The sequence below is a fragment of the Drosophila willistoni genome, assembly GCF_018902025.1.
Source record: "Drosophila willistoni isolate 14030-0811.24 chromosome XR unlocalized genomic scaffold, UCI_dwil_1.1 Seg143, whole genome shotgun sequence".
Classification (NCBI taxonomy): domain Eukaryota; kingdom Metazoa; phylum Arthropoda; class Insecta; order Diptera; family Drosophilidae; genus Drosophila; species Drosophila willistoni.
In genome coordinates this window covers 4,621,056-4,648,626 of record NW_025814056.1, presented here as the reverse complement: position 1 = coordinate 4,648,626, position 27,571 = coordinate 4,621,056, and the positions used below count along the sequence as shown (strand labels likewise).

General features: G+C 35.3%; 1 protein-coding gene across 1 annotated transcript; it reads left to right on the top strand.

Moving 5' to 3' along the window:
• Positions 1-367: 367 nt before the first annotated feature.
• LOC6645492 (tyramine/octopamine receptor) lies at positions 368-26,010 on the top strand. The gene is made up of 3 exons (XM_023177420.2): positions 368-396; positions 22,182-23,903; positions 24,416-26,010. The coding sequence occupies exons 2-3, from the start codon at positions 22,290-22,292 to the stop codon at positions 24,854-24,856; spliced, it is 2,055 nt and encodes a 684-aa protein (XP_023033188.1). The 5' UTR covers positions 368-396; positions 22,182-22,289; the 3' UTR covers positions 24,857-26,010.
• Positions 26,011-27,571: the final 1,561 nt, after the last annotated feature.

Here is a 27,571-nt window from a genome sequence, read left to right as displayed (position 1 = left end):
AGTGTAGAACTTTTCTATATGGATGCTGTTCAGCTGCCTTGGATTGGATGAGCAGGTGCCTATAAAAAAAGAGAGCACACACACAAACACACGCTCATACATACAGGGCAAAAGAGAAAAGCAGTTGGCCAGATGGATCTAACTTTAATGAAAAACTTCTTTAATGGATTGTAGAGGTGGTGCGGGGTAATGGGAAGCTGAATGGAAAGGTGCCGAAAAAAAAAACTATTGATGATGTAAGCCACCAGAAAATTGATTAACTTGCTGACATTTTAGTTGAAAGTTGAAGTTTAAAACCACAGTACGATTTTAAGATTATAAAACTTATAAATTCAACATAAATAATTAAAATATTTCTCTTTGCTTTCAGTTAAACGAACTTTAACTTCAATTTTGGTAAGTTTGAATTATCACATGTAGGAAAAGAAATCTCACTCTCTATTTTTCAATAAAAACGATTGAATTGAACAATTTGACCATAAATTTCATATCGGGAGATGTTTACTCATATTTGATTACATCATTTTAAGGATCTACCTACCATAGAAAATGTTGCCTTTTGCCTGTCATTTAAAAGTCTTTTGAAGAGCAGTTCCTGCCTTGTGCTAAAACGCATTACACCTCTTACATTTCATAAAAGAAAAGAAAACCATTTAGATACACCATAGTAGTGCCTTGTGTATCCTTTTACTTTACTTTGGCCTTTCTATTCTTTGCTTCGTTTTTTCTCTTTTTTTTTCTTATTTTCTTGTCTTGTTGTAGTCTGGCATGGCTTTTTATACAATCGCCCCAACCTACACACACACCAGCTTTTTATTAAGGGCATTTTGTAATGGACACACGTCTTTTAGCTTCTTTAGACCAAGTAAAGGCTAAACTTAATGTAACACTTGTCAACACAGCTGCAAATAAATAAAGTGTGGAAAATGAAGCTAAAAGATAAATTGAAATTTATGAGCCCCGTCTAGGAAGTCAAAAGAAGAAACTAACTGCAAAGATATACATACATATATACACATATACGTATGAGTATAATGTATAACAACAAAACTAACCGACAAAACATTTCAGCACTAAAAAGCTACTAAGTAATTTATAAGACCGAATACATATACACAGACGGCCAACAACAACAACAAGAAGAAATGTATAGACACATAGCTAAAATAAAGCATTAACCGCATATGGGAATGATGTAGATACATAAATACATGTATCTATACTATAAGCAAATACTAAGTGCTGAAAATTTTAATAGACAAAAACTAGATTTTAAAGTTAAACAACTTGTAGACATACTCTTTGTTTTTGCATATATATTTTAAATTAGTGTGTCTGCATATTTAAAATCTAAATATCAAAGAAGCTAACTTCGGCTATGCCGAAGTTTATATACCCTTGCAGTATACTTGGCAATAATATTTTTCCTTTTTGAAATTTCTTTCCCTGCAACTCAATTCATCAATACACAAACAAAATATTATTTCTCTTTTTACCACAAGTTTTTCTTCTTCCATCATTTTCTAAGCAAAGCACGGCACGCATACACATACAGTTCATGTAGCGTTGCGTCTGTGTGTGTATGCGTGTGCTCTGTTGATTTGATGATGGCAGTAGTAGGCAGCAAGCAGCGCTGCCGGCAGCGTTTGAACCGATTTATATTGACTGTAACTTGTGTTCTATTTATCGGATCAGATTCAAATTTTGGGATCTGAGATTTTATATCTATTACTATCATATTGGTAAATTTCATGGGGATACTCCAATTTTTGCAAAAATGTTTCTTCTAGAGCTATATGATATAGTGGTCCGATCCCAAAGATTTTCATACTTTATCTCACCCGGGTAAAAAAAAGCTCCCAAAAAAAATTTCATCCCGATAGCTCTTAAGATGGCTGAGTAAAACGCGTACGCACCGACGGACAGACGGTCAGACGGACAGACGGACAGACGGACATGGCTATATCGACTTAGCTTCTCATGCTGATCAAGAATATATATACTTTATGGGGTCGGAAACGTCTCCTTCTGTGCGTTACAAACATCTGACCAATTTTATAATACCCTCTGCAAGGGTATAAAAATACCACAAAAGAATATCAAGTAAATGGGCCAAATTAGTGTGGCTGCATATTTCAAATTGAAAAATATCAATTCAAAATAAGAAAAGAAATATAGATAGAGCTGGCTGCAAATTTCCAATACATATAAGTTTTTTCCCCCAATTGAATTGCTAAAGTTACGACAAGTCCAACCCTTTGACTGCAAGAGCATAATGAAATTATGTATCCTTTGCAAGCCCACCTGGTGGCCCACCTGTCGAAAACGAGTACGAAACATGCACAATGCGTATATCTGTGTATGTATGTTAGTGTGCAACTTCCTTCTTTTACCAATACATTTCACCAAGAAGACCTTATTAAATTATACAACACATACACACACACGGGTCGGCATAACAAAAGGAGTGCCTGGAGAGAGGCTGTTACGTTACCGTAAAAGAGGATGCTGTCTCAGAATGTTAAAGTGTGGCATATTTTAGCTAAATATTGCAACTACACCAAAGAGAATTGCATTTTCTTAGATATATGGTATACACCCATACTCCATATCTATACATGTATATATATATATATATATATATGTACATATTTACCAACCAGTTCTACTCTTAGTCTAGATGCAAGACGACCCCCTCAAGGCTTTTTCTCTTTCATCTGTGCTTTTGTTGTGCCCTTTGTTTCCGTCTCTGTTCCCAAACCCGCTCTTACTCTCTCTCCACATTTGTCAGTAGCAAATGATAAGTTTTTGGGTGTTGCCATTGAGTTAAATTAATTTAAGGCATATAAATTAGAGCTCATTGTTAGTGAATATATGCATATACCTGAATTCAGCTGACATTTATCCTAAAATAATGTTTAAAGGCAAAGAAGAATTTACCTTTAAATAGTTTAGGTTACAGAATATTATTTAACTTTAATATTAATAACCTCCTTTTTTTAAGACACTAAATTAAGCTCTGGTTCACTTGTCAAATGAAATCCAAGTTCTTCATGTTAATAAATAATTGTTTCTAATAAATTTTCATTTGCAAAAACTAATTTAAAATGCTATTCTTGGCTTGCAATTCGCAAAGGTTTAGAATATGAGTGTAAACTCTTCTACATTAAAAAACAGGCTGCCTTGCTTCCTGTAGTTCTTCTTTTTTTTTTTTGTATTTATATAACTTAGAGGGTTAAGTGTCCGAGATTATATAAAGTACCCTGTATAGAGCTTTGGCCTTTCTTTCAACTTTCATTCTTAACAAAACGCTAAAATGACTTTGCGCCTTTCATTTTCCTTGCTGTCGCGCATTTTGCTTCTGCCTTCGCTCCGTTCGCCTTCTCTTTCTGCTCCTGCTGCTTTGTGTCTTTGTCTGTTTCTTGGTCTTTGTCTTCTCTTCTCTTCTCTTGACTTTGGTGTCACAGCAGCATTTTTAATTTAATTTAATTTAATTTTTTATCAATTGTTTTTTTTCTCCTTTTTTTTTTTTGCGCTTTTGCCTTCTTTAACGCCGACTGTCAGGCTGCTTTAATTTTATCAGCTACATAATCCTCCTGTACTTCTTTCCTCTCCTCCTTCTCTCTTCGTGAGGGCATATACATGAAGAGACTCATACATCAACTTCAAATTCAAATTGTATCATAAGCAAAGTCAATTGTTGCCTGAAATGAATTGCAAATTAGGCGTAACTAATTTGCTTTGTATTCAAATTGATAGAGAGAAGGAGAGAGAAACACAGAGAGAGAGAGAGGGAGAATGGCAGTCAAGGGAGTGTGAAAGTGTGAGAGATGATGGTAAATTCTCACATGAATTTTGAGTTTGAAACGCAATAAAATCGGCAACATTCAAGGCTCATTGATTTTGTTAGCTATATTGAAGACGATACGGTTGCTGGCTTCTGAGATGGTAAGAGACTTGAGAATTAGACTCAAACACACACACACACACATACACACTTAACACAGAAGACAACTCAAGGGAAATTTTCGCTATATAACTTTGAACAGCTGAAAAGAAGGCACACGGAAAAAGTAACGAAAAGCAAAAGACCCCAAGCACCATAAGTATGCCCACTTGAGATTACTCAAAGTTAAAGTGGCCTAACAAAACTAATTAATATTGGGTTGCGATAATTGAGAAGTCAATTTAGCTAATTTTATGATGAAACTTATGTCATGGGCAATGAAATAAAACAAAAAAGAAAGCAAGTATAAGAAGAGATGTTAAATATATTACCAAGGTAAACAAAAAAAAGGAATGAAACACCTTTAAGATAGTAGAGATGAAGAGAGCATAGAACTTTTGCATAGGATTTGTAGGTAAAGATTTGTTCGATAAGTTCTTAGCTTAGGGCAATTTTGGTCGACGATTCTTATTTTTATTTAGAGGAAAACTGAAACAATTGACTATTGATAGTTAAAAATTCGATAATCTCGCTTTTTACTCCACTCACTAATTTTTGCAAGCTAATTTGTGGTGCGGTTTAAAAGTCATAAGCCAGAAAGTCATTAGCCAAAAATAAAATTTATATACAAAAGATTTTTAAACGCAAATATTTCAGAATTTTTGTTCTTTGGCTTTATTTCCCCACTGAGGGTAAGACTAATAGAAAGCAATTGCCAAAGTAGTTGCCATGCCATATAATCTAAATTCATTTCATTTCCCTAGAGTAGAAGAGCTCAGTAGCCGATATTCCACGCCCACACTTACAAACACACACGAAGACGTCTGCTTTCCTCCTCTTGAAAAAATTGAGAAGGAAAAACGAGCTGTTGATGACGTGCATCGTTTTCATTTTCATTTTTGTTTCGTCGTTCTTCCGGCATGTAAATAAATACTACAACAACAAAACACACAAAAAAAAAATATAAAAAAAAAAAACGAAAATGGAAAAAAGAAAAACGACTATGATTTATTTTGTATTTGGCACGCACATTGTCAATATTTGTCGAATTCATCACGAAAAGAAAATTTTGTTTTCAGAGGCACAAGCATTTGCTTACCTTCTACATACATTTGCTGTCGTCTTTCTTCATCTTCCACCTTGCACCTCCTCCATCACTTTGCTTCCCGTTTGCTTCCTCGTCAGCCTCTCTCCCTCCATCACATGGGGGTGGGGGGAGGCTCATAAAGTTGTCGACACTACTTGAAGCTGCCCCAATATCTAAAGAAAAGAAATCGAAGCAGTTATTTATGGATATTTCTTTTGCACAAAAGGCAAGCAACAACACCAACAACTACAACAAAAGAGGATGAAAAAAAAAAAAAAAAAAAAAAAAAAAAACAAAATACATTGCGCTAAATATACAGACAGACAGAAAATAATGCTGTATGTGGGCCCACAGATGTACTAAATACTAAAGAACAGCAAATGAGGAAAACACCACAAAAAAAAAAAGAAAACAGACGAAAAAAAAACTTGTGAAAATATTTTATGAAAAAATAGCCCGTCAGTCCTCCCAACAAATTGTTGCCACTTTTGTTTGTTACCCTATATTTAAAATGATTCAAATTCATTCATTAAAGAGATTCAATTGCTACACTCTAGATTGGCCCTCTTCCCCTCTCTTGTCAGAATCCTTAAGATGGTTAAAAAGCTTTCAAACCAAACTTTGACCCTCCATATATGTATATATATATACATACTTAAGGTATCTCTTAGTCGGCTCTTACTTTTATACAAACAAAAGCATAATGTCCGAATTGTGTTCATTTTTATTGTTGTTGTACCAAACATAGTAAAAGTTTTATGAATGGACAGCGTATCACCTAAAGGTGGCCCCCAAAGGAAGCGCACAAATTGAATTGAATAGGCTAGTTGAGTTTCGTACATAAGATAAAAGCCAACAAATTTAGTTTATGAACCAAAAAAAAAAAAAAAAAACGAAAGAAGCGAAAAAAGGCATACAAAAACCTAAAAAACAAGATGAAAAATTCTATTGAATTTCCAAGAGCAATGTACTTATTTTTTTTGTCTATTTTTCTCTAAAAATGTAATTTTGTTTTCAATGAATTACCCTAGACTGTGAAAAGAAGAAGACAATTTTTGTCTATTTATATACGAAATTTATTTTAAATAAACCTAGAATAGATTAATTGTAACAGAAGCTTACATTTTTTAAGCTAACGATCTCTCTGCTTAAAAAAGACCACTAAATTGTATGTTAACATTAATTTGGTTGCGAAAAAAACTTATAAACTTTTTCTTTTATAAAGTCAGTTGTACTTTGAAATCGTTTTAAAGTGCATATCCAAGTTATTTTAATTGGAATTAAAAATAAAATTGAAATATTTATGAAATGATAAATTGCCTGGCAAACAGGCTAAAAAGTTAATAAATTTTGTTTGTAAACGGAAGCCAGAGAAGATCATATCAGTTTCAATTTCAACAAATTTAATCGGAATTTGAAAACGAGAACAGGCATGATAAAAATATAAATATATTTTAATTTTAAAGCTCACAAACAAATTCGACCATTTCCAATTGTTGCTCGACACGCGCTCTTCTTTTCTATTTTTTTATTTTTTTTTTTTTTTGAAGGCCAAAGCGAGTCTAAAGAAGTAAAGGAAACCAACAAGAAAAATAAAACATTACGAGGAGGTGAGGTGAGGAACAAAAAAAAGTAGAAAGCTTCATCCAGAATCGCACTTTTTTCTTTTTTCTTTTTATACCCTTGCAAAAAGGGTATATTAATTTTGGTCAAAAGTGTGCAACGCATAGAAGGAAGCATCTCTGACCATATAAAGTATATATATTCTTGATCAGCACGACGAGACGAGTTCAAATCGCCATGTCCGTCCGTCCGTCCGTCCGTCCGTCCGTCCGTCCGTCCGTCTGTCCGTCTGTCCGTCCGTCTGGATCAACGCAAACTCCTCCTAGACCGTAAGAGCTACAGAGTTGAAATTTCGCATGTAGGCTTGTATATACTGCAGGGGTTGTATATCTCGGATTCAGCCGGATCGGATCACTATATCATATAGCTCCCATACAAATGGCAAAGTCACGAACAGTGACTTTTCTTAATAACTTCGTTATTTTCTGACCTATTGTCATAAACCAAATTCAATATTGGTGCGTTAATTACACATATAAACGACTGTGCCAAATTTGATCAAGATCGGGTGACTATATCATATAGCTCCCATAGGAACGATCTTTCCAAAACAACGACTTTGGTCAATAACTTCGTTACTTTTGACGCGATTGGTTTTAAATTAAATATTTGTTAGTTTAATATATCTGTTAATGACTGTGCCAAATTTGATAAGGATCGGGTAACTATATCATATAGCTCCCATAGGAACGATCAGTGGAAAACAGTGACTTTGATCAATATCTTCGTTATTTCCTATGCTAAGATTGTAGGCCGTTCTTTCGGACACATTAGCCCTTTTAGCTTAAACGTTTTTCCACTTTGATGGCTATAAAGGTAAGGAAAGAGTTACCAAAAAAATTGCAAGGGTATACAAACTTTGACGCGGTCGAAGTTAGCCCCGGCCCTCTGGTTTTATTGTATATTTTTCCAACAGTCTTCTTGTTGGCACACGTTCTTGAAACCAATTGTGATCTCCTATCTCTCTCCCTCCCATCTACTCGACACAATATGCATACATAGTTGCAAATACAAATGCGGCCACTGGCTCTATGGCTATGACATTTGCAGCTGTTCAATTGAATAATAGAATCCGAATCAAAATCTAATCCAAAAGAGTGTCCCAGAGACTAAGAGAAACTTTGTTCAATAAATAAAAAAGGAAAAAAAAAACAACAAACAAAATAGATATAAAAAAGAAAAAAACAAAAACGTGATATGTATGCATGCATTTGGCATGTGGGGACAATAAACAACAATTGGTGCGGTGTGTATGATTGTGTAATATTTATTTGCATTTGATGCATACAAAATTTGTTGCATATTCCATCTACTCTATCTTTGGTAAGTAGAATGTGTTGAAAATGATAAGTGTTGCGAGTTCTTCCAAGTTTGTGCAAGCCATTCATCCCATTGAGTTGAAATTTCAAATGATTTGTGATTGCCACTGGACAATTCTCTAAACATTTCTCTGTCTCTTTTTCTCTCCTGTCTCTCACTCACTAGATAATATTTAGGATTGCAGGTCATCATGCAGCTGGTTCCACAATTCTAAATAAATGAATGTACTACAACAGAATTCGGGGCAACGGATTCAAGATACCCATTTTTTTTTAAGAGTAGAACATAGTCACCAGGCTAAAGCTATTGAATTGCTGCACTGTAATTAAATAACTACACATAAATTAACAAAATCATGGTAAACTTGTAAATATAACATTTTTGGCTAAAAACCCCCCACATTTAAGAATGTAAACTCTAGTATTGCAAGATTTCTCCACCTATTTTCTTCAAATTTTGCCATTGCAATATTAAAGCTCTTTAGCGAAATCCAATGATAATACAACTTTGTGACTTATGAAATAACTTGAAAAACCACCTGTTTGCCTTTTGACAATGCCTATAAAGTAAATCTTTTTTGTAACATTGACCCAGAGTCAGATCATTTGCAAGTTTTTGTACATTTCTAGTCAGATGATACGCAAAATTTTAAATTTCTTTCTAAACCCCTTTTCAAAGGTAACTCTAAAGACTACGCCACTGTGTCAGTTTGTGAAATTCTCACGCGTCAAGTGGCCTGCCAAATATGATTTATATGCAGATGTCATGGCTAGCAAAGTAGAAAATATGACAGTAAAAAACATTCTCTATATATCTATAATATAGATAAATGGCAAAGAACGTTCGGGGGAACACGCAAGCGATGGGTTGGGTTGGTCTGGTTTGGTTTGGGTGAAATTTATGTGCCAAAAGAGAGATTCAGACACATGGAGATTTATTTGAATCAAATGAAACAGAACTGACAAATAGATTTATCTAAATATATCATATAACTATGACATACAAAATATATGCAATATATATTTATTTTTTTTCCCAGAACTAAAATGACAAATAAAACGAAAAATATCAAGATAAAGTGATAAGTAATTTGGCTATGTTAGATTACCTATAATTTTGCAAAAATTAACTGGAAATGCTGATTTGAGTTTACCACTTAATCCAAAATACCTATGTGTGTATGTTTGTGTATTATCTATTTTGATATCTCTCACATTTTCTTTGGCTATAGAGGTGCTTATTGAGTTCCATTCATCAATGGACATTGACAGCTGTCAACTCAGATGAATAGATTACACATGGTACACTTTGATAGATATATAACTAGATATATGTATGTATATATTGGCACTATGTAACGACCAGTACAGATCTTTTTTAGGACCCTAAGGTGACTTTATGATATATTGGCACTATGTAACGACCAGTACAGATCTTTTTTAGGACCCTAAGGTGACTTTGATTTATTTCAATCTCATGGTTAGACACTATTTAGCAGGTCAAGTATTTAGCACTTAAAACAGTGGGGCCAGCTTCTCGTTCGAGCTGCTAGTGTGACCGAATTACTATTCTAGTAGGAATTAAATATCGTCGCTTGCAATTCAAGAAAAGTTTTGCTAGAAACTTAATCGATATTATCTTAAGCTTAAGTAAACCACAATTTAAGAATCTGTTTTAGCGTAGAATTCCCTATTGCATCTGTTGTTTTTGTTACCATCACTCAGCGTAGTTTTCGGGCCAACAAAGTTATCACATCTCTATGGTATTTTTCACTTTAGAGGTGAGGGAAGTGATGGCATAGAAGGATAGGGTAGCGCGATGGGACGAGGATAGCTCATAGAGTCAACAACATAAAGCAACACCACTGGGCCAACCAAATTGCATGTAATAAATGTGAACAAGTAAATTGTGCCGCAGCGCATGCAGTTACCCAACGTCAAAGTCAAAGCCAAAGCTAAAGGCAACAAAGTCCAGACTTGGCTATATATCCAGGCACGTAGCAAAGCAAAATCCATGTGACCCCACAGCCCTCCGTTCCACCATCACCATCACCGCCGCATGACTATCATTTGGGGAATTGTAAGTCTGTCTCTGACAAATACCCTCAATGTCGAAAGCTGAAGCTGAAGCCACTATGGGAGATGCTAGCATGCTGAGACACAGAGAAAGCAGAGAGAAAAAGCGAACGAGAACGGGAGAGAATGAGAGTGAAAGAGAATCCTTTACTGGTCTTGCCCTTCATATTGATGAGACATCATCAACCATCGACTCGTATCGCATCGCAACGGATTCCTTCTTTTCCATTCCCCTTGCTCCTAGTCAGAACAACAACACGAAACTACGACTCGATTGCAATGCAATGCAATGAATTTTAAAGCAACTTCTCTTACCCAAAACTTTTCACTTGATTTTGATGAATTTATTCATGGAAACAGTCTCCAAGTTCCCCCCATCCACCATCCCGTTTCCCCTGCCCACTAAGCCAAACTCCATTCCTCGTCTTTTTAAAATGTAGCCGATTCAAGATCTAAGCAAACAAAATTATGAAACTTGAGGGAATCACCAAATGGTTTAAATGGAAAAACTCTTAAGCGTTAATTTTTTTTTTCGTACATTTTTACGCAACATTTGCAGCAATCAAAGTAAAAAAAATCCTAGATATTTATATATAATCGAATAGCATCTAATCGAATGGCGAATAGCAAATGATGGCGAGACACGCCCCCATCTTTCACTCCCAGATTGCGACTTTCTCCCTTGCCGGCAATCAATGCCAAAGTCCATAAACAGTTCAACTTTATTGAGTCCTGACGAAAGTTTTTATATACATACATATATAGTCGATATGCGCATACATATACATAGATATATGTATACATATATACTTACATATACATATACATATATCGAACAAATGGACGTCTGTTTCCCGGGTTTGTTTTGTGTATTTGTTTGTACTTTTCGCAATTGCAATCGTTGCGTTTTGCAATTGAGATTGGTATTGGGATTGAAAACGCACTGCAACAAAAAATCAAAGTAGTTCTAATCAACTTAAGTTTTAAGCATCGAATTGTAATTTTAATTGCTAGCAATTAAGAAAAATAGATGGTTTCATTTAAAATACCAAAAAAAATTTTCATAGCTTTTAGTTAAAGCCTCTTAAGAAGTTCTTCTAATTAAGTCAGCTTTAAATATCAAAGTGAAGCCTGTTAAGAAGTTTTTATTTTACTTAATTGTAAAGAAATAGCATCAAAAAACGTTAGAAATTTAATTTCAACAATTTATTCATGTGATGATTACTTATAATATTCTACTTTGAAATTTGCCTATTTTTATTATATAACTACATATGTATGTATGTATATATTTAATGATTCCTGACTTTAGCTCGGTTTACTTTATATCTTAAACTTCATGGAGAAAATCAACTAAAGTGCAATATCAATCTACTTTTTTTATTTATGCTTATAATTCCGAACTGTTTTTAGCGGCGAGAAAGCAGCTGTGGCAATGATAAGACTGAAAAACTCTCAAAATAAGTTCAGTGTGTAGAAAGTTTTATAATTTTGGAACCTCGCAATATGGTATAAGATAAGAAACGTTTCGTTATTAATTGAAACGATTTACTGTTGGCTTTCGGAGTCTACTTCATTAGAAGTGAAAGCCAGACCATTGTTTTTTTCTCACAGTGCAACACTTGGGGGCGCCACTTTGACCCAATGGACTAAGCACTTTTGCCTACAAATGAGGTTTTGGGCTAGTGGGTGTGTACTATATATATATGTATATATATATATGTATATATATTTGAACTTAGTTTGGTTGCCGATGCCGATGCCAATGCTGATGTCCTTTTAGTTAGGTTAGGATGTACGGTGGGGTCCGCTGTGGTAGTAAGGGTTTGGCAGGCAATAGATTTTCAATCAAACTCTCAACACGTACACGACGACGAACTAATCGAGCGAGAGAGAGAAAGTCAGGGTCAGAGAAAGAATAAAGAAAAACTGCCAAATTTCTAGCCCATAACAATGCTTATTACATTTTTTTTTTTTTTTTTTTTTTTTTGCCTTTTCAGCGGAGTTGGTAGGGAGGGAAGGTGGGGAGGTAGGGAGTTAGCGTACTCGCCACTTGGTCGCATAAAAGGTTTTTATTTCTCTAATATTGAGACGCTAATCTTGTGGGCCAATAAGATTTGCCAGTTGACTGAGCCAAGTCGTGCCAGTTTGAAAACGGAAATGTTTAATTAAGTGCCACAGCAGCAGCAAAAGCAAACGAAAATGATGCATGGAAACAGATGGGGCAAAAAATGCTTGATTTGCTACCGACGAACAGATGGTGAGAGTGGCAGCACAAGTTGAACATTAGTTTATATTAGATGTTGATTGAGAATTTCATGGATTTACACATAAAGGGGCAAAAACGTTTCTGGTTAGTTTTGGGGTTAGTTTTTTCCTTTTTTGCTCTATTCCTTCAAATAGTAATTGGAAAAAATGGGAAAATGATTGAAGAACTAAATGGAATTTGAGACTAGAATGGAAATAGATGTATGTACATATATTGTAAAAATACTTTAATATATTCTTTGCCTTTTAACTCTGTTTTGAGCCTTGCATGGATTTTAATTAATAGATTTCCTTGAAAATAAATTAGACAGGGAAAGCCTACCTCATGACCAAAAGGACAGAAGAGACATATTGAACTGCCTAAAATTAAATGAATACTTGGCAAGAGAACTTTTGTGCACCAAGTTTGGAATCTTCAATGTAGAATTTCTCCAAAGATTTCTGTGCACCGTATCTTAGTAGACTGATCCTGCTGCTGGCCATGCGTAAGGAATTCAGTTGAAACTTTTAATTGACTAAAATTTGTATATTATTGAAATTCAAGCCATTTAATTTACCTTTTGTCCACATAGCTAAACAAAAAAAAACAAAAAATATTTCAATGAATGTAAAAAAGTTTGAAATTCTTTAAAATTAAATTTCAGTAACCCGATTACAAAAAAAAGATTGGTCAAAAAATGAAATTGTTGACAAATAAATATGTGCATAAAAAAAGAAAATTCAGTCAATATCAATCAATCAATTATTGAACAATGCATATACATACATGTATCCAAAATGGAAATGCAATTGGCAAACTTTACAAACAACCCACTCGAAAGCAATTTAAAATGCCATAGCAATTGCCAACATAGGAAAAAAAAAAACCAAAACCAAAAAAAAAAAGGCACTTGCATAGCAATTTCACAAACAACAAAAACGACTTTCTGATTTGTTTCAAATTCTAGTGCCAAATGGTCGACAGAGGGACAAAGAGAATATACATAGAGAGAGAGAGAGAGGAGAGAGATAGAGAGAAATAAAGAGAGAAAGCAAAGTGAAGCAAATCAATCAAATCAAATCAAATTCAAACCATGTATGAAATCTAAACACTAAAGTGAAAAAGAACACAATTGTGAGTCCCCTCCAAATTGGCTTAGACAATATTGCCAATGATTCGTTTTTGTTTTGTTTTTTATTCACTTGAGCTTTTAGCAAATTAAATGAGACACAAAACGAATTTGTGCCAAGCGCCTTCTTCCCTCTCACCCCGCCCTCCACCAGAAAGCCAAATTAGATATCATTAATTAGTTGAACAAATTGATTTTGTTTGTGGCACAAATGGAAAACAAACATTAACTTAAGTTAACTACAAAATGCTCCTCCCCTAATAGGCAAATCAGTTGGTCGAATTCTTAAATATCCTATAGCACATAAAAAAAAAACGCTCCATTTAAAATTTATATTTAGTATAGAGTAAACAAAATTCGTGACAAGAAAGTCTTTAATCAATAAACGTGGAAAGGAACAACAATATTAAGTAAAATGTTCAAGGTCATTTAACTTTAACGATTAAAGGAAGGGAAACAGGAAATAAACAAAACATACGGCAGAGGCAGCGGCGGCGGCATCGACTCATTCTTTTCTTTTTCCCTCACATGTGTTAAGCAGATTGAGCAGAGGATAGGGTCAGAGGAAAAGGTCAGTCATTGGGGAAAATGAGTAAAAATTATTTTAAAAAGAAAACTCTTTGGACATAACATTGAATTGTGTTGGGTTAGGTTATTATGCCGCCAATTTTGGGGCTATGATTTCCCAACCTTTGTTTGTTATTTAAAGACTTTCCAAGACATGGCAAATTTGTGATTATTTCCTCAACTGAAACTAACTTTTAGGGATGCCTAGAGATTGTTTATTGCCGGCTTTCTACGATGGCTTTTCTTAGAATATATTTTCTCAGCTAAATTTTATGAAAATTAAATTTAATTTATTCTTATCAGTTAGTTTTATATAAATTAGATTAAAATTGTAGTTATTAAGTCGAAATGTCAATTTGTCAGCAAAAATTTTGTCTTGCATAAAATATGTATGAAATAAAACTGTCGTTGCAAGGCTATGCAATCATGTATATTGCTCATACGCACAGTTGAACACACACACACGTACATAAAATTTGCTTATAATGTTGTCTGGCTATAACAGCAAAATAAATTGATAAGAATTGTCGCTCTCTTTCTGTTTTTCACCCTTTCTTGCACTGTCGGTGTCTACAACTTGATACAGTGGGCAAAATACTAAAATTTCTAAGCATTTCTTAAACTTAAAAATCCCTTTTCTTGATATAACTTAATTTAATGCACCGGCAAATAATCTTGAACTGTGTCAAATTATACATACTCCAAAAAAAGAAAATAAGTTTTCCGCTTGGAGCTCTTTGGAAAATCTTTTCTTGTCTTGTTGCTATATTTGATTCTTGAATAATGTTTATATGTATGTAAATAATAAATCTTTGACTAAAAGAAAAAAACAAAAAAAAACCCAAAACGCAACTGGATATGTGCCAAGGAAAATGCATTTCCATCCATTTGCCTTGCCCCCGACCTTTTCGGGCCGCCCCATTTGCCTCGGCGTGTCAACAATGTTTGCCAAACTGACTGCTTGGCTGGTCGTTTTGCCATTTCATTCTTAAGGCATTTGAAACCAAAGTAAAAATGTGCATTCGAGTGCAATTTTTGACTGACAAGGGGAGGATGTGGCAGCCGCAGCATATGATAATGATTATAATAACGACAACCATGATGATGATGATAAAAATAATAATGATGATGATGAGGCGATGATTCTCATGTTTATCAGCAGTACTTTACTCCTTTATGGTCCTCGTTCTCATTGTCAATGTGTCAGCCAGTCAGCCAGTCCAGGTAGTGGGTCTTATTTCTATCCTCCATTTGTCTGTTTTTTTCTTGCTACCTTTTTCCCTATTTTCTGCTGTCAATGGCTCTGATTGTGCATCAATTTTTTCCAGTTAAAACACACACACACACACATACAAAATATATATAAAAAATAGCGAAAGAAACTTGGCCCCGCATTAACTGCCCTGTAGAACATGTCCACGTCCATGTCCAAGACCATGTCCTGGACAGTATAGACAAGGACTAGAAAGACGTGCAAAAGAAGTAGTAAGAGAAAATTGCTGACATTTTTGCTATGAGTGCAAAATGATTGACGTAAGCAACAAAACTGAAAGAAAGCAAAAAAGAAAACCTAGTAAAAACCAAAAAGGGCTAAAAACAAGAGAAAATTGTGAGCGTTTTCAAGTAAAAACGCATTTTTTTTCTCCCTCAGAAATATTAACTTTAATTGTGTGGCAAATTTGGTTTATGAGCAAAAACCCAAACCCATGTTCTCACTCCGCATGCTGTGAATATAAACGAGATAGTTTTGAAATTACATGGAAAATGGTTTTTACATTAAAATTTTTAAAATTATGAAGTCATGATGAAACATTTGGTAGCCATTAAATGGTTTAAATTTTTGGGTTTTCCTCTTAAAAGTGTGCTTTTTACCTCTTTCTAGTTTCAACGATGTTTTTTTGTTCCTTTTTGGGGAGGGAATCTTGTCTCATGCAATTATGTCGAAACAACTGAAATGCAGTCTTTTGATAAGACTCTCTCCAAGCCCCAACACTCGCTGCACCTTTCACTATGCACTATACGCATTCATATAGGTATTCCCAATAGGCAATTTTAGATATAGAGACTTTGCCATTGCCATTGCCATTCTCTTCTCAATGGAATGACCATTGCTCTTTTTGCAAAACTATGCCTTGACCAGGACTAGGACCAGAACCTCATCCTCACTCTCTAAATGAAAGTCGAACCTGTATTCAATAAAAGCGATATGCGAATCGAACTGGACTGGTCGACGATTGTTCAGTGAAATGAAAATGCAAAAACGGTTATTGAAACCCCTTATCCACACACAAAGAGGGAGAGAGAGACAGACAGAGAGAAACCGAACCTTCCACCTCAATTCAGTATGCCACGCACTTCATTGGAGGATGCGAATAGAATTGAACTACAGGAATCGAGAACAAAATGAGACCTCCAACAATATTGCATTGCAGCTTTACGCTTTTATTGCGCGACTATTGGATCAGACAAAGGTTTGTCTAGGAGTCTAAACAAAAAAATTAGATTAGCATGCAAATTGTTCTTAACTTTCATGATTTAATACCAATTCAGGTCTCTCCGAACAAAAATAACAACAAGGTGTTAAATATTTAATGTTGCTTTATGTAACTTTTTTTGCCACAGAGTTTGCAGATCTAATGCAATGCATAGAGAAACAGAGAGGAGGCGGTGGGTTGCCAACAATTTGTTTATCTATGTACATGTGTGTTCCTTGTCGAGGTTTTTGTTTGGTTTCCTTGGATGTCCTTGTTCGGATGCCCTGCTGCTGGCTGCTTTGCTGTTATCTGCCTGTCATGTGTAAAATTTTCTTAGCCACTGGCACCCACTTCACTTTACCTTTCTCTTAGGTGCACATATATGCATACATATGTATGTAATAGGAGTGAGGAGATATTGCCAAGCAATGAAGAATGGGAAAGGAAGCGAAGGGAAGGTCGGTATCCAATGAAAATTCTTTGCCAAATGGACAGGTTGATGGAGCAAATGAAAATTTTTTGACTTGTAATGAGAGTTGTTTGGGGATAATGGACCTTTTAATAGGTTTGAAAACGCATGGAGCTTACACACAGGGTGAGCATTATTTGGGCAACGGGTTCTAGCACTTTGGGCGGCAATTACGAACAAATTTAGGTAAAGAAAGGGCAAACTTGTGACAGATAAATGGAAATATCAGATCCTAGCATGGCTTCACGTTGGGCGCCAATTACAGATATAATTATAGCTTCGGGTTGATGGATGGAAATGGAAATACCGGATTCTAGCATTTCTTCACGTTGGGCGCCAATTACAAATAAACCTAGCAAGAATTGATAAATGGAAATACCTTACCAAATGTGGAGCATCATACGCGCCTGTTTAGCTTAATAAACTGCATAGTCGAATTAGTGTAAAACTTTCTTCTCTATAACTTTAGGGCAACAAATCTCTAGAATTTGTCACCCATTTCTTTTTTTTCATCTTTTTTTGTTTGCCTTTTTTAAAATGATTGTCAAGACCTTATCTCAGTCAGCCATCAGTTTGACAAATCCGCCAAACAAAAGCCAAAGTTAAGGAGACGAAGTTTTGCCATCAAATCCAACAGCAAGTCCAAGTCAGTCAGTCAGCCAGTCAGGCAGTGAGGCAAGCAGTCAGGCAGGCTCTCATGTCAAGTCCAAATTATTTACAAGTTGTCAATAAGCATGGAACTGTCCTCACAATGCCAAAAGACATTTTGCCATGTCCCAAACCAACAACACCAGCGAAAGGCACAAAAAAAAAGGTCGATCAAGTTGATGGAGCTAAGCTTAAGGCATTAGGGGTCAACTTGGGCACACAATGTCAACGAATGAAGCACAAATGACATTAACAATTTAAATGACAAATTGTTGTACGAAACATCTAGCATATACATACATAGTATATTATGCTGAAGAGTCTTTTCTTGACGACTAATTAAAAATGCCAGCCGTAAAATGAGACACCCGGACACAAACAATTTGTAATTGAAGACGCTGCCGTTCAAGGCAGTATTTTATTTTATTTGGGTCGTTAAGATAGGATCCCAAAGAAAAAGGGCACTTTTGCTACTCTCATTCATCTAGGCACAGTTATAAAGCTAAATTGCTTTGTGAAAGAAAATTGTCAAGTATTTCCATATTTATATGAATTTAAACAAAATTTATGAATTTTAGCTATTTGTTCCTTTTAGTTATTGATCTTTGCTCTGCTCTTGCTCTTTGCTGAAAGCAAAACCACATTATTTCAATTATACAGTTTTGTGGATTAACTTGTAAGAGGAACTTTCAAAACTGCTTTTTGGTTAGCCCTACAGCACAATTTCGAGTTAGCTTCTCATCCCCATTCGCTTTAGTGTCGTTTATTCTCGGTTGCAATTAAACTTTTCATATTCAATCACTTTTTGTTTGTTTGAGGTTTTTTGTGCCAGTTTTTCTAAACCTTTTGCAGCTCTTTATCATCAAAAGATGCCTCATTATAAACTCAGCAAACTCCTATAAATTGTTGCTTAGCTCTGTTTGTTTGTTTGTTTATTTATTTTTTTTTTTTTGGCTCGGCTTAGCTCATGCCAACTGTAACCAGCTAAAACTGCACTTCCACGTCCTTTTTTTTGTTGCCAGTTGTAAGAACATTAATCAAAATAACCCGCTCATAAACTGAGCGTCGTTCAAAATAATATAAAAAAAAGAGAAGAGGGAAAAGTTCATTCAGACCAAAAATTGTTTGGTTTTTTGCCCGCCCCAAGCCTTTAGACCCGAGGAGTGTCCCGTCCATCCCCGTGCTGGCTGCAGAGAACCCACCTTGATTTCTGTCTGCAAATGGAAAGGTTTCTTTTTTTTTTTTTTTGGTAAGTTGTGCGAATGCTGGCTAGTGGGGAGGCGAATCGAAGCGGAGCAGAGTGAAGTAGAGTGGATGAAAGGGCTTTACAAATAGTCGCCAAAAAAGTTTTAAGCGATTTTTAGTTGCGACTATCAAAAAGGGAGAGAGAGTAAGAGACAGAGAGCTCTGGGGTGATAGCCAAGAGAGATTAAGAGGGGAAGATTTAAATAACATTTGTGTGTATGTGTGTGTAGGAAAAGATTAGAAACTTCTGGCGGGAGTAGAAAGATGGTAAAAAGGAAACTTTGATAAAGAAGTCCCTTTTTCCAACGATAAGCTGATTTGTTGTAAAATAATTAAATTAGCTGTAGGGTCCTGGCAGGATCCCACAAAAAGAAATGTGTATAAATCTGGTTAAAGTCAATATATCGAATAATATAATCAATAGAAAAAAAATGTCAATCAAAGTTAAGAAACGATTTAAATAGAACTGAATCTTGGTGCAATCAGATATCACTTCCAACTAAGTTTCATTCAAACTATCGTATTACTGTTAAATGAATTTATAATAAACTGTTATTCAATTGCAATCTTGGATATTTCGGCTGATTATTATTTGAATTCAATTTAATCGAAAATTCGTGTAGTTGAAAAAGTTTTCATTTCTCTCTATCACTCTCTCTCTCTCTCTCTATCTCTTCCTCTCAACTATCTACAGTAGAGCGATAAGATTATAACAAGGACTTATGATTATAATAAGAAAACGAAAAAAACAAAAAAAAATTGGCACGAAAACTTGTGCAAATGAACAGCGTTTAGATATTTGCTTTTGGCCATGACTTTTTCTTTGAGTTTAGTTTCTTCATTTCAGAAAAAGTTTTACCAGAGCCTTGCCATGCCTTCAATGTGTGGCTGACTAGACATGATAACGCATACAAGTTTACACATATATGCAATTTCTTACACCCTTCACACACACTTGTGTGTGAGTTGGCCTTTTAAGCAAACTTGTCATTAGCATGCAATATACACACATACATGCATACATATACATATGTCAAAAATGTACTTAAAGAGTTCTTAGTTGAATAAAGTGTTTAGTTTTTTGCATTCTCTCAATGTTCAATAACTTGAACTCAAACTTAACACTAAATAAGACTTTATAACTAAATATTGTGAAAATTATGTGTGGGAGACTTTCATTTCATACAACATTTTTTGATTATTTATGCCATTTTCTGTCTAACGCTTGTCTATCGTAAAAGTGTCATCACTATCAAATCAAATCACTGAAATTTGAGTTAAACAAATCAAAAGGACAAATCAATTTTTATTTTGCCTGTCTCATGCAAGGCAAATGGATTATTTAAGTTCCAAAAAAGAATTTTCATACGTTTAATAAGATATTAAACTTACACTCATGATCTCCAAAATAAAAAAGGAAATCAAACGATTTTCTCTATAGCACTCGTTGCACATCTTTGAGAAAAATTTTGAATTTCTTTAATTTGAGAGAAATTAAAGAAAACTAATCAAATATTTTTTTTATTGTTTCGCAAGTATATTTTTATTTATTTTGGTCTTAAATTTTCTTTAAGAGGAGTGGAGTTATTTCAATCTTACTTGTCGAATTTGCTGTGCTCAGTCATGCTTATTGAATATGCAAGAATTCATTTCTACTTCGGTGTGTGTTGGAGGAGTATCTGTAAGATACACGCATCATCCAATTTACACCTCAAGCATTCGAATGTATTTTTCTTTTCCTTTGCCTCTCTTGTATTATTTGTTATCTGTTATTTATAGCTCCACATTAAGCACTTGGCCAGCTAAAAATATATACTTACATATATAGAAAAAGAATAAAAAAAAAAAAAAACACACGCACACAAACAGAGGGAGAAAGAGAGAAATTTGCTTTGATGCTGATCAAATTTGCCACACAGAAGAAAAACAATAGAATATAGATGCAAACATATGTATCTGAACAATTTCTGTTAATTGGCATTGACGAAGTCCACAGAGTTGGTAAGTATGCTTTGGGGGGGAATGAGAAAACAGAATACAATAGCAGAAGATGCAGGGTAGGAACAGGTCGGGAGACTGAGAAAAAACTGGTCATCACCTTCGGTCTGTTTCATTTCATTTGCATGATTAATGTGGCGTAGAAATTGCTTACTTGCTCCATCCTTAAAAAAAAAAAAAAATACAGACTGGGAGGCGCATTGGTCACGCCCACACGCATATTTGACCCTCGGTATGTAAGAAGAAAATTCTTGTGGCGCCTTTTAATTACAAATGAAAATTCATAATGCCAGAGAAAAAACAACAAACGGTGGGGGTCTCAAGGGTAAAGAGACGAGAAGCAAAGCTGATTTTTCAAATATTTCCTTTGATTTTCAAAATGTACTTAATGTTTATTGAATCACATTTTCTTTTGAGGGTGTAAGTGTGTGTGTGTGTTTTTCTTTCATTCTATTATTTTTTTTTATATTTTATACCAGCCAAGAATTTCAAATGAAATTTAATTGATTGGAAAATTATGCATTTTTTGCGGTCTTTTTGTTTTTTTTTTCTCCTGCTTCTCTTCTACTTGTTTGATTTTTGAGACCTAAACAAATACAAAATCAGAGGGCCGGGGCTAACTTCCCCCGCGTCGAAGTTTGTATAGCCTTGCAACTTGTATGTTACTCTTCCCTTACCCACAGGCATCAAAGTGGAAAAAAGTCCCGAAAGAACGACCTACAATCTTAGACTCAATGCCTTAATAGGTATATTAAAGTGTCATACATTAATTTTTATGACAATCTCTTCAAAAGTTAAGAAGTTATTAATAAAGCTACGGTCCTATGGGAGCTTTATGATATAGTCACGCGATCTTGATCAAATATGGCACAGTCATTTGTATGTACATATATTCAATTTTATAACAAAAGCCCAGAAGATAACGAAGTCATTGCCGCTTGCATGGAAGCTATATGATAAAGTGATCCGATCCGACTTGTATTCGATATATATCACCCCAGCAGTATATAGAAGCCTACATGCAAATGTCTAATCTATAGCTTTTACGGTCTAGGACGAGTTGGCGTCGTAGTCTAATTAATTGAGCAGGGAGGGGAAGCTGCCTTTTGGAGAATGACGTGAAGACATTCTGATTGAATTACATTTTGATATTTTTTGTCATGGCCGTAGACCCAAGTTTAATTTCAATCGCTTTTCCACACAATCTCTGGAAAGGTTAATAATAAATTTAATTATTTTCATTGACTGCATTGCGACATCTCTCCCACAAATCTTGAGTACATTCATTATTTTACCTAAAACCTTAATGTTTGATTTGTAAACAATTATTATTATTTTTTTTATTTTTGCAGAATTGACTCTTGTAACAACAACTGAAAGAGCAAGAAACAAGGAAGTCAAGTGAAAAACCAAGAGGTCAATAGTCGAAAATTCCAAGGAAAATTTGTCAAAATGTCAAAATGCCATCAGCAGATCAAATTCTGTTCATAAATGTCACCACAACGGTGGCAGCAGCGGCATTGACAGCAGCCGTTGCTGTCAACAGCAGCAGCAGCAACAGCAGCAGCGGCGGCGGCAGTGGCAACAGTTATAGCCATTCTGGAGTGGCAGCAATAACACCCGATGGTTTTATATTAACCAGCACGACGAGTAAAACTGATATAAGTATTCATCATCAGATTACTGGCGGCGGCGTTGTTGGCGGTATTGGTGGTCATCATCAGGTCGTAGACGATATTGGTGTTGGTGGTGTCCATTCTGGTCATAGGATAGGTGAAACGAATTTAACAGTGGCTTTGGTCGATAGTCTGGCAACAACAGTGGCCGCTGCGGCAGCGGCAGCCACCGGCAGCAATGGCATCACAACAATAGCGACACTGTCCAACGATGCAGGTGACTGCGGCAACGATGGCGGCGTCGAAGAATTTCAGTCAAGTATATTGGGCATACAATTGGCTGTACCCGAATGGGAGGCATTGCTCACCGCATTGGTTCTATCCATAATTATAGTTTTAACCATAATAGGCAATATTTTAGTTATATTAAGTGTATTCACATACAAACCGTTAAGGATAGTCCAAAATTTCTTTATTGTTTCGCTGGCGGTGGCCGATTTAACGGTTGCTTTACTCGTCCAGCCATTTAATGTCGCCTATTCGATACTGGGTCGCTGGGAATTTGGTATACATTTGTGTAAACTATGGCTAACATGCGATGTCCTTTGCTGCACCTCATCCATATTGAACCTGTGTGCCATTGCCCTGGATCGCTATTGGGCCATCACAGATCCGATTAACTATGCTCAAAAGCGTACTGTGGGCAGGGTTCTCCTCTTGATATCGGGCGTATGGATATTATCTCTATTGATAAGTAGTCCACCATTGATTGGTTGGAATGATTGGCCCGATGAATTTACCAGTGCCACACCATGTGAGCTAACATCGCAACGTGGCTATGTCATCTATTCGGCATTGGGTTCATTTTTCATACCATTGGCCATAATGACTATAGTTTATATTGAGATATTCATTGCGACACGCAGACGTTTGCGTGAGCGTGCCAAGGCCAATAAATTGAATACAATTGCATTAAAATCCACCGAGTTGGATACCATTCATCAGAATTCATCATCATCACCAGTTGCCACCAGTAAATCACGACAATTGGCCAATTGGTTATGCTGTGGTCGTGTAGCTGGGGAACGTTTTCAATTTACCACGCCCATGATACAAAATGATCAGGAGAGTATTAGTAGTGAGACTCATCCACATCATCATCAGCAGCAGCAGCAGCAACAACATCAGCAGCAGCAAGAAGGAAATGATCCACAGCAACAGCAACAACATGTTGTCGTTTTGGTTAAGAAATCGCGACGCTCCAAGATCAAGGATTCCATAAAGCATGGCAAGGCCAAAGGTGGTCGCAAATCGCAATCATCATCGACTTGCGAGCCGCATGGTGAACAGCAATTGCTTCCCTCATCTGGAAGAAGTGGTGGGCCAAGCAGCGGAGCTGCTAAATCAGATCCTGAAATAAGCACTGAGAGCGGCAGCGATCCCAAGGGTTGCATTCAGGTGCGTGAGCAACAAAATATAGCATACGTTTAATCGTTGCGGCGGGAAACCTATCTAACTTAAAATACCCAAACCAATTTTAACCTATCCTACCTATCCTAACCTATCCTCAACCTACCCTTACCTATCCCAATCCACCCTAACCTATCCTAACATAATCTATCCTATAATGCGTCCTACCCTTACCTATCATAACCCATCCATACCTATCCTTACCTTTTGTAACCTATCCTAACCTATCCAAACCTATCCTAACCTATCCCAACCCATCCTAACTCATCCATATTTATCATTTCCTTTCGTATCTTATCCTAACCTATCCCAACCTATCCTTACCTATACCAACCTATCCTAACCTATCCTAACCTATCCTAACCTATCCTAACCTGTCCTAACCTATCCTAACTTATCCTCACCTATCCCAACCTATCCCAACCTCTAGGTTAGTTTTCCCAGTTTCGTTCTTTGGAAGTTTCTAAATAAAAATTCATTGCAATTGAAATTCTTTGCAGGTTTGCATTACCCAGACCGATGAGCAAACATCTTTAAAGCTAACACCGCCTCAGTCATCGACTGGTGGCACTTCAATTGCCATTGCGTCAGGAACGGCAACGGCGGCGGGAACAACAACTGCGACAGCTGCCACATCGTTGCAAAAGAAACCCAGCGGTGTGAATCAATTCATTGAAGAGAAACAAAAGATCTCATTATCCAAGGAAAGACGGGCCGCACGAACTTTGGGCATCATAATGGGCGTATTTGTCATCTGTTGGCTACCATTTTTCCTAATGTATGTCATTTTGCCATTTTGCGAGAGCTGCTGCCCAACTAATAAGTTTAAGAATTTCATCACTTGGCTGGGTTATATTAATTCTGGTTTAAATCCAGTTATCTATACCATATTCAATTTGGATTATAGGCGGGCATTCAAAAGACTATTGGGCATTAAGTGAGATTGGCTTAGAGTCGGAGGACCAGCAGATGCCAAAGCTGCTGCTGCTGCTGGTAGGCGTGGCGAGAGATGGCGAGATAGGGAAAGAGAAAGTGTAACTCAAAGTTTGTGCCAAACATAATGAATCAACACACTTACACACACACACACACACACACACACACACACACACACAAAGTAGCAACAGAAATAATTGATTACAACAATACAACAATTTGTCCTTTTTTTGTCTGATGAATTTAACTTTGTATTTCAATGTACACTCGATAAAAGTATAGAAAACAAAAGCAGAAATTATTAAAATATATCAAAATAAGATATAATTGGCTATTCCGTTGGGACTTGTTGCCAAATTTCACATGGAAAAAAGTTGACTTTCTCAATAACATTTTTTTTTTAACAAGGGAGATACAGTTTATTTAAAAGACATTCTTCTAAGATCGACACGAGCTTCTATAGCTCTCGTTTCGTTTTCAAATCTTGAAAGATGCAAAATAATATCATTAAGAAGCTCTGAGCAAAATTTCAAAAAGATCGGTTTATAACTTTTAAAGTTATCGCCAAATTAAACAAGTTTTAGTTTTGAAAAAAAAAAAACATTTTACATGTATCTCCCCCTACCAAAAGCGAAATAAAATGGGAAAGTTTTGTACTGACACCGTCAAAGTTGACCAATAGGGGCGCTAAGGTGCAGCATACAAAAATGCTAAGCTGAGAAATAAAAAAAAAAAACTTGAATCCTTTTCTTGAAGGTTTCAATAGAGTAACTAAAATCTTTACTTTTGCTTTCTCTTTTTACTTTCTACTGTGCGTAAAACTATATGTGTATAAATGTGCGTTTCTGCGTATGTGTGTGTGTGCTTTTTTGTGTTCGACTGCTCCATAAAGAGCCATTCCAAAGGACATGTCTGGACGCACTTAGATAAATGTAAACTGTTATATATATATATGTGTGCATGTACTCATAAAACAAGAAAAACCAAAATACCAAAAAATATGACATATAAAATGTGAAAGAGAGACGGCGCGAAACGGGAAAGAGAGAGAGAGAGAGAGAGAGATAGAAAATGGGATAAAGGGGAAATGTCCCCTTTTGAACTTTCAACTACAACCAAATAAAAGGCATCAAACATTAAAAACCCAAAATAAAAACATAAAGCGAATTGAATTTAATTAAATGTTTAGGCACAAACATTGTTGCAAGAAAAAAAATACACACACACACACATACACACAGCCCAAGAAAGAAAAAACTAAAATAAAAAACAAAAAACAATTTTCATGTTTTTCAAGATAAAATCAAATGTTACATAAAAAAATACCTACATATAAAGATTAAATGTTAGTTAAATTCAATGTGAGCTCAACTTCCAACAAAACCAAAATAAACAAAAAAAAACAGTAAAAACCAAAAAAAAAAAAATGAAAAACTATAAAACCAACAAAAAAAAATTACTTTAAATATTTGTATTTAATTCTAGGTAAAACAAAAAATAATTAAACTTTATGTATACTTAGAAAAGGCGCTTTAAGAATGTTTTTTTTTTTCGTTGGTTAATTAATTTAAATAGCTAAAAGCTTAAAAATAAAAAATAAAAAAAACCAAAACCCAAAAAAACCGTAAAAACTAAAACTATTATGCAATATTATGTATACAATATGCAATACATATGCATCACACACACACACACTATATGTGTACGTGTGTCGGTGTGGGTGTGGGTGTGTGTGCATATATATTAAATTTTCACTAATTAAAACGTAAAGCAAAACCTAAAAATACACAACATAAAAACTTAAAACAAAAAAAAAAGACAATTCAAATAAAAGTTATGGAAACTTATATATATATATATATATATAAACATACATATACATATATGGAGAAATAAAGCAATATCTTGATATTTTTATCTTGGGTGGGTCTATTTGGACCGAGGATCGAAATTAAATGAAGTAAGTAAGTCATTTCGCCCCCATCAGCCAACAGCCAACCCCGACCTTATTGAAAAACGTTTATACGGATAACTTGGCTATTTTTAGTCAGATTTTGATAAAATTTGGTATGTTGCTGGATATTAATATTAAATTAAAGTATAAATTTGCACAAGGTAGTAAATTATGGAAGATAATAAAGTTTTTTCAAATTACGGTTGCTAAAGGAGGCGTGGCAAAATCTTTACACATACAAAATCTGCGACTTTACTAAGCAAATATGCATATTAAATATGGTGTCTCTAGCTAGAATAGTCTTTGAGAAATACATTTTTGTTTAAATTACGAGGGCGGAAGGGGGCGTGCCAAAAATTTAAAACAAACATGATCACTTTACATACTACACGAGTCTACATGCCAAATTTGGTGGCTCTAGCTCTTAAAGTCTCCGAGATCTAGGTATTCATACAGACGGAAATGGCTAGATCAATTCGGCTGTTGATGCTAATCAAGAATGTATGTATGTATATACTTTATGGGGTCGGAAAACCTTCCTTCTGTCTGTTAAATACAGTTTTGGCGACTTTAATATCTTATTTCACCACCATGGGTGCATGGTACAAAAAAGGCCAATTATATAACCGATAAGCTGTCTTTCTTTAACTCAATAAAATTGTCTGCATTTACAATATAGCCGAGAGAATCTTTAAAAAACATTCCTATCATCTCCCTAAGAGCACTTGCGTAATTAAGGGGCATCCCTTTTCCACAATAATTCAAC

What these genes read in the sequence shown, in the direction of transcription:
- LOC6645492 (XM_023177420.2), top strand. Translation starts at nt 22,290, where the DNA reads ATGCCATCAGCAGATCAAATTCTGTTCATAAATGTCACCACAACGGTG. An exon ending in ATCCCAAGGGTTGCATTCAG is followed by an intron (nt 23,904 to 24,415) that starts GTGCGTGAGCAA and finishes AATTCTTTGCAG; the next exon opens with GTTTGCATTACCCAGACCGA.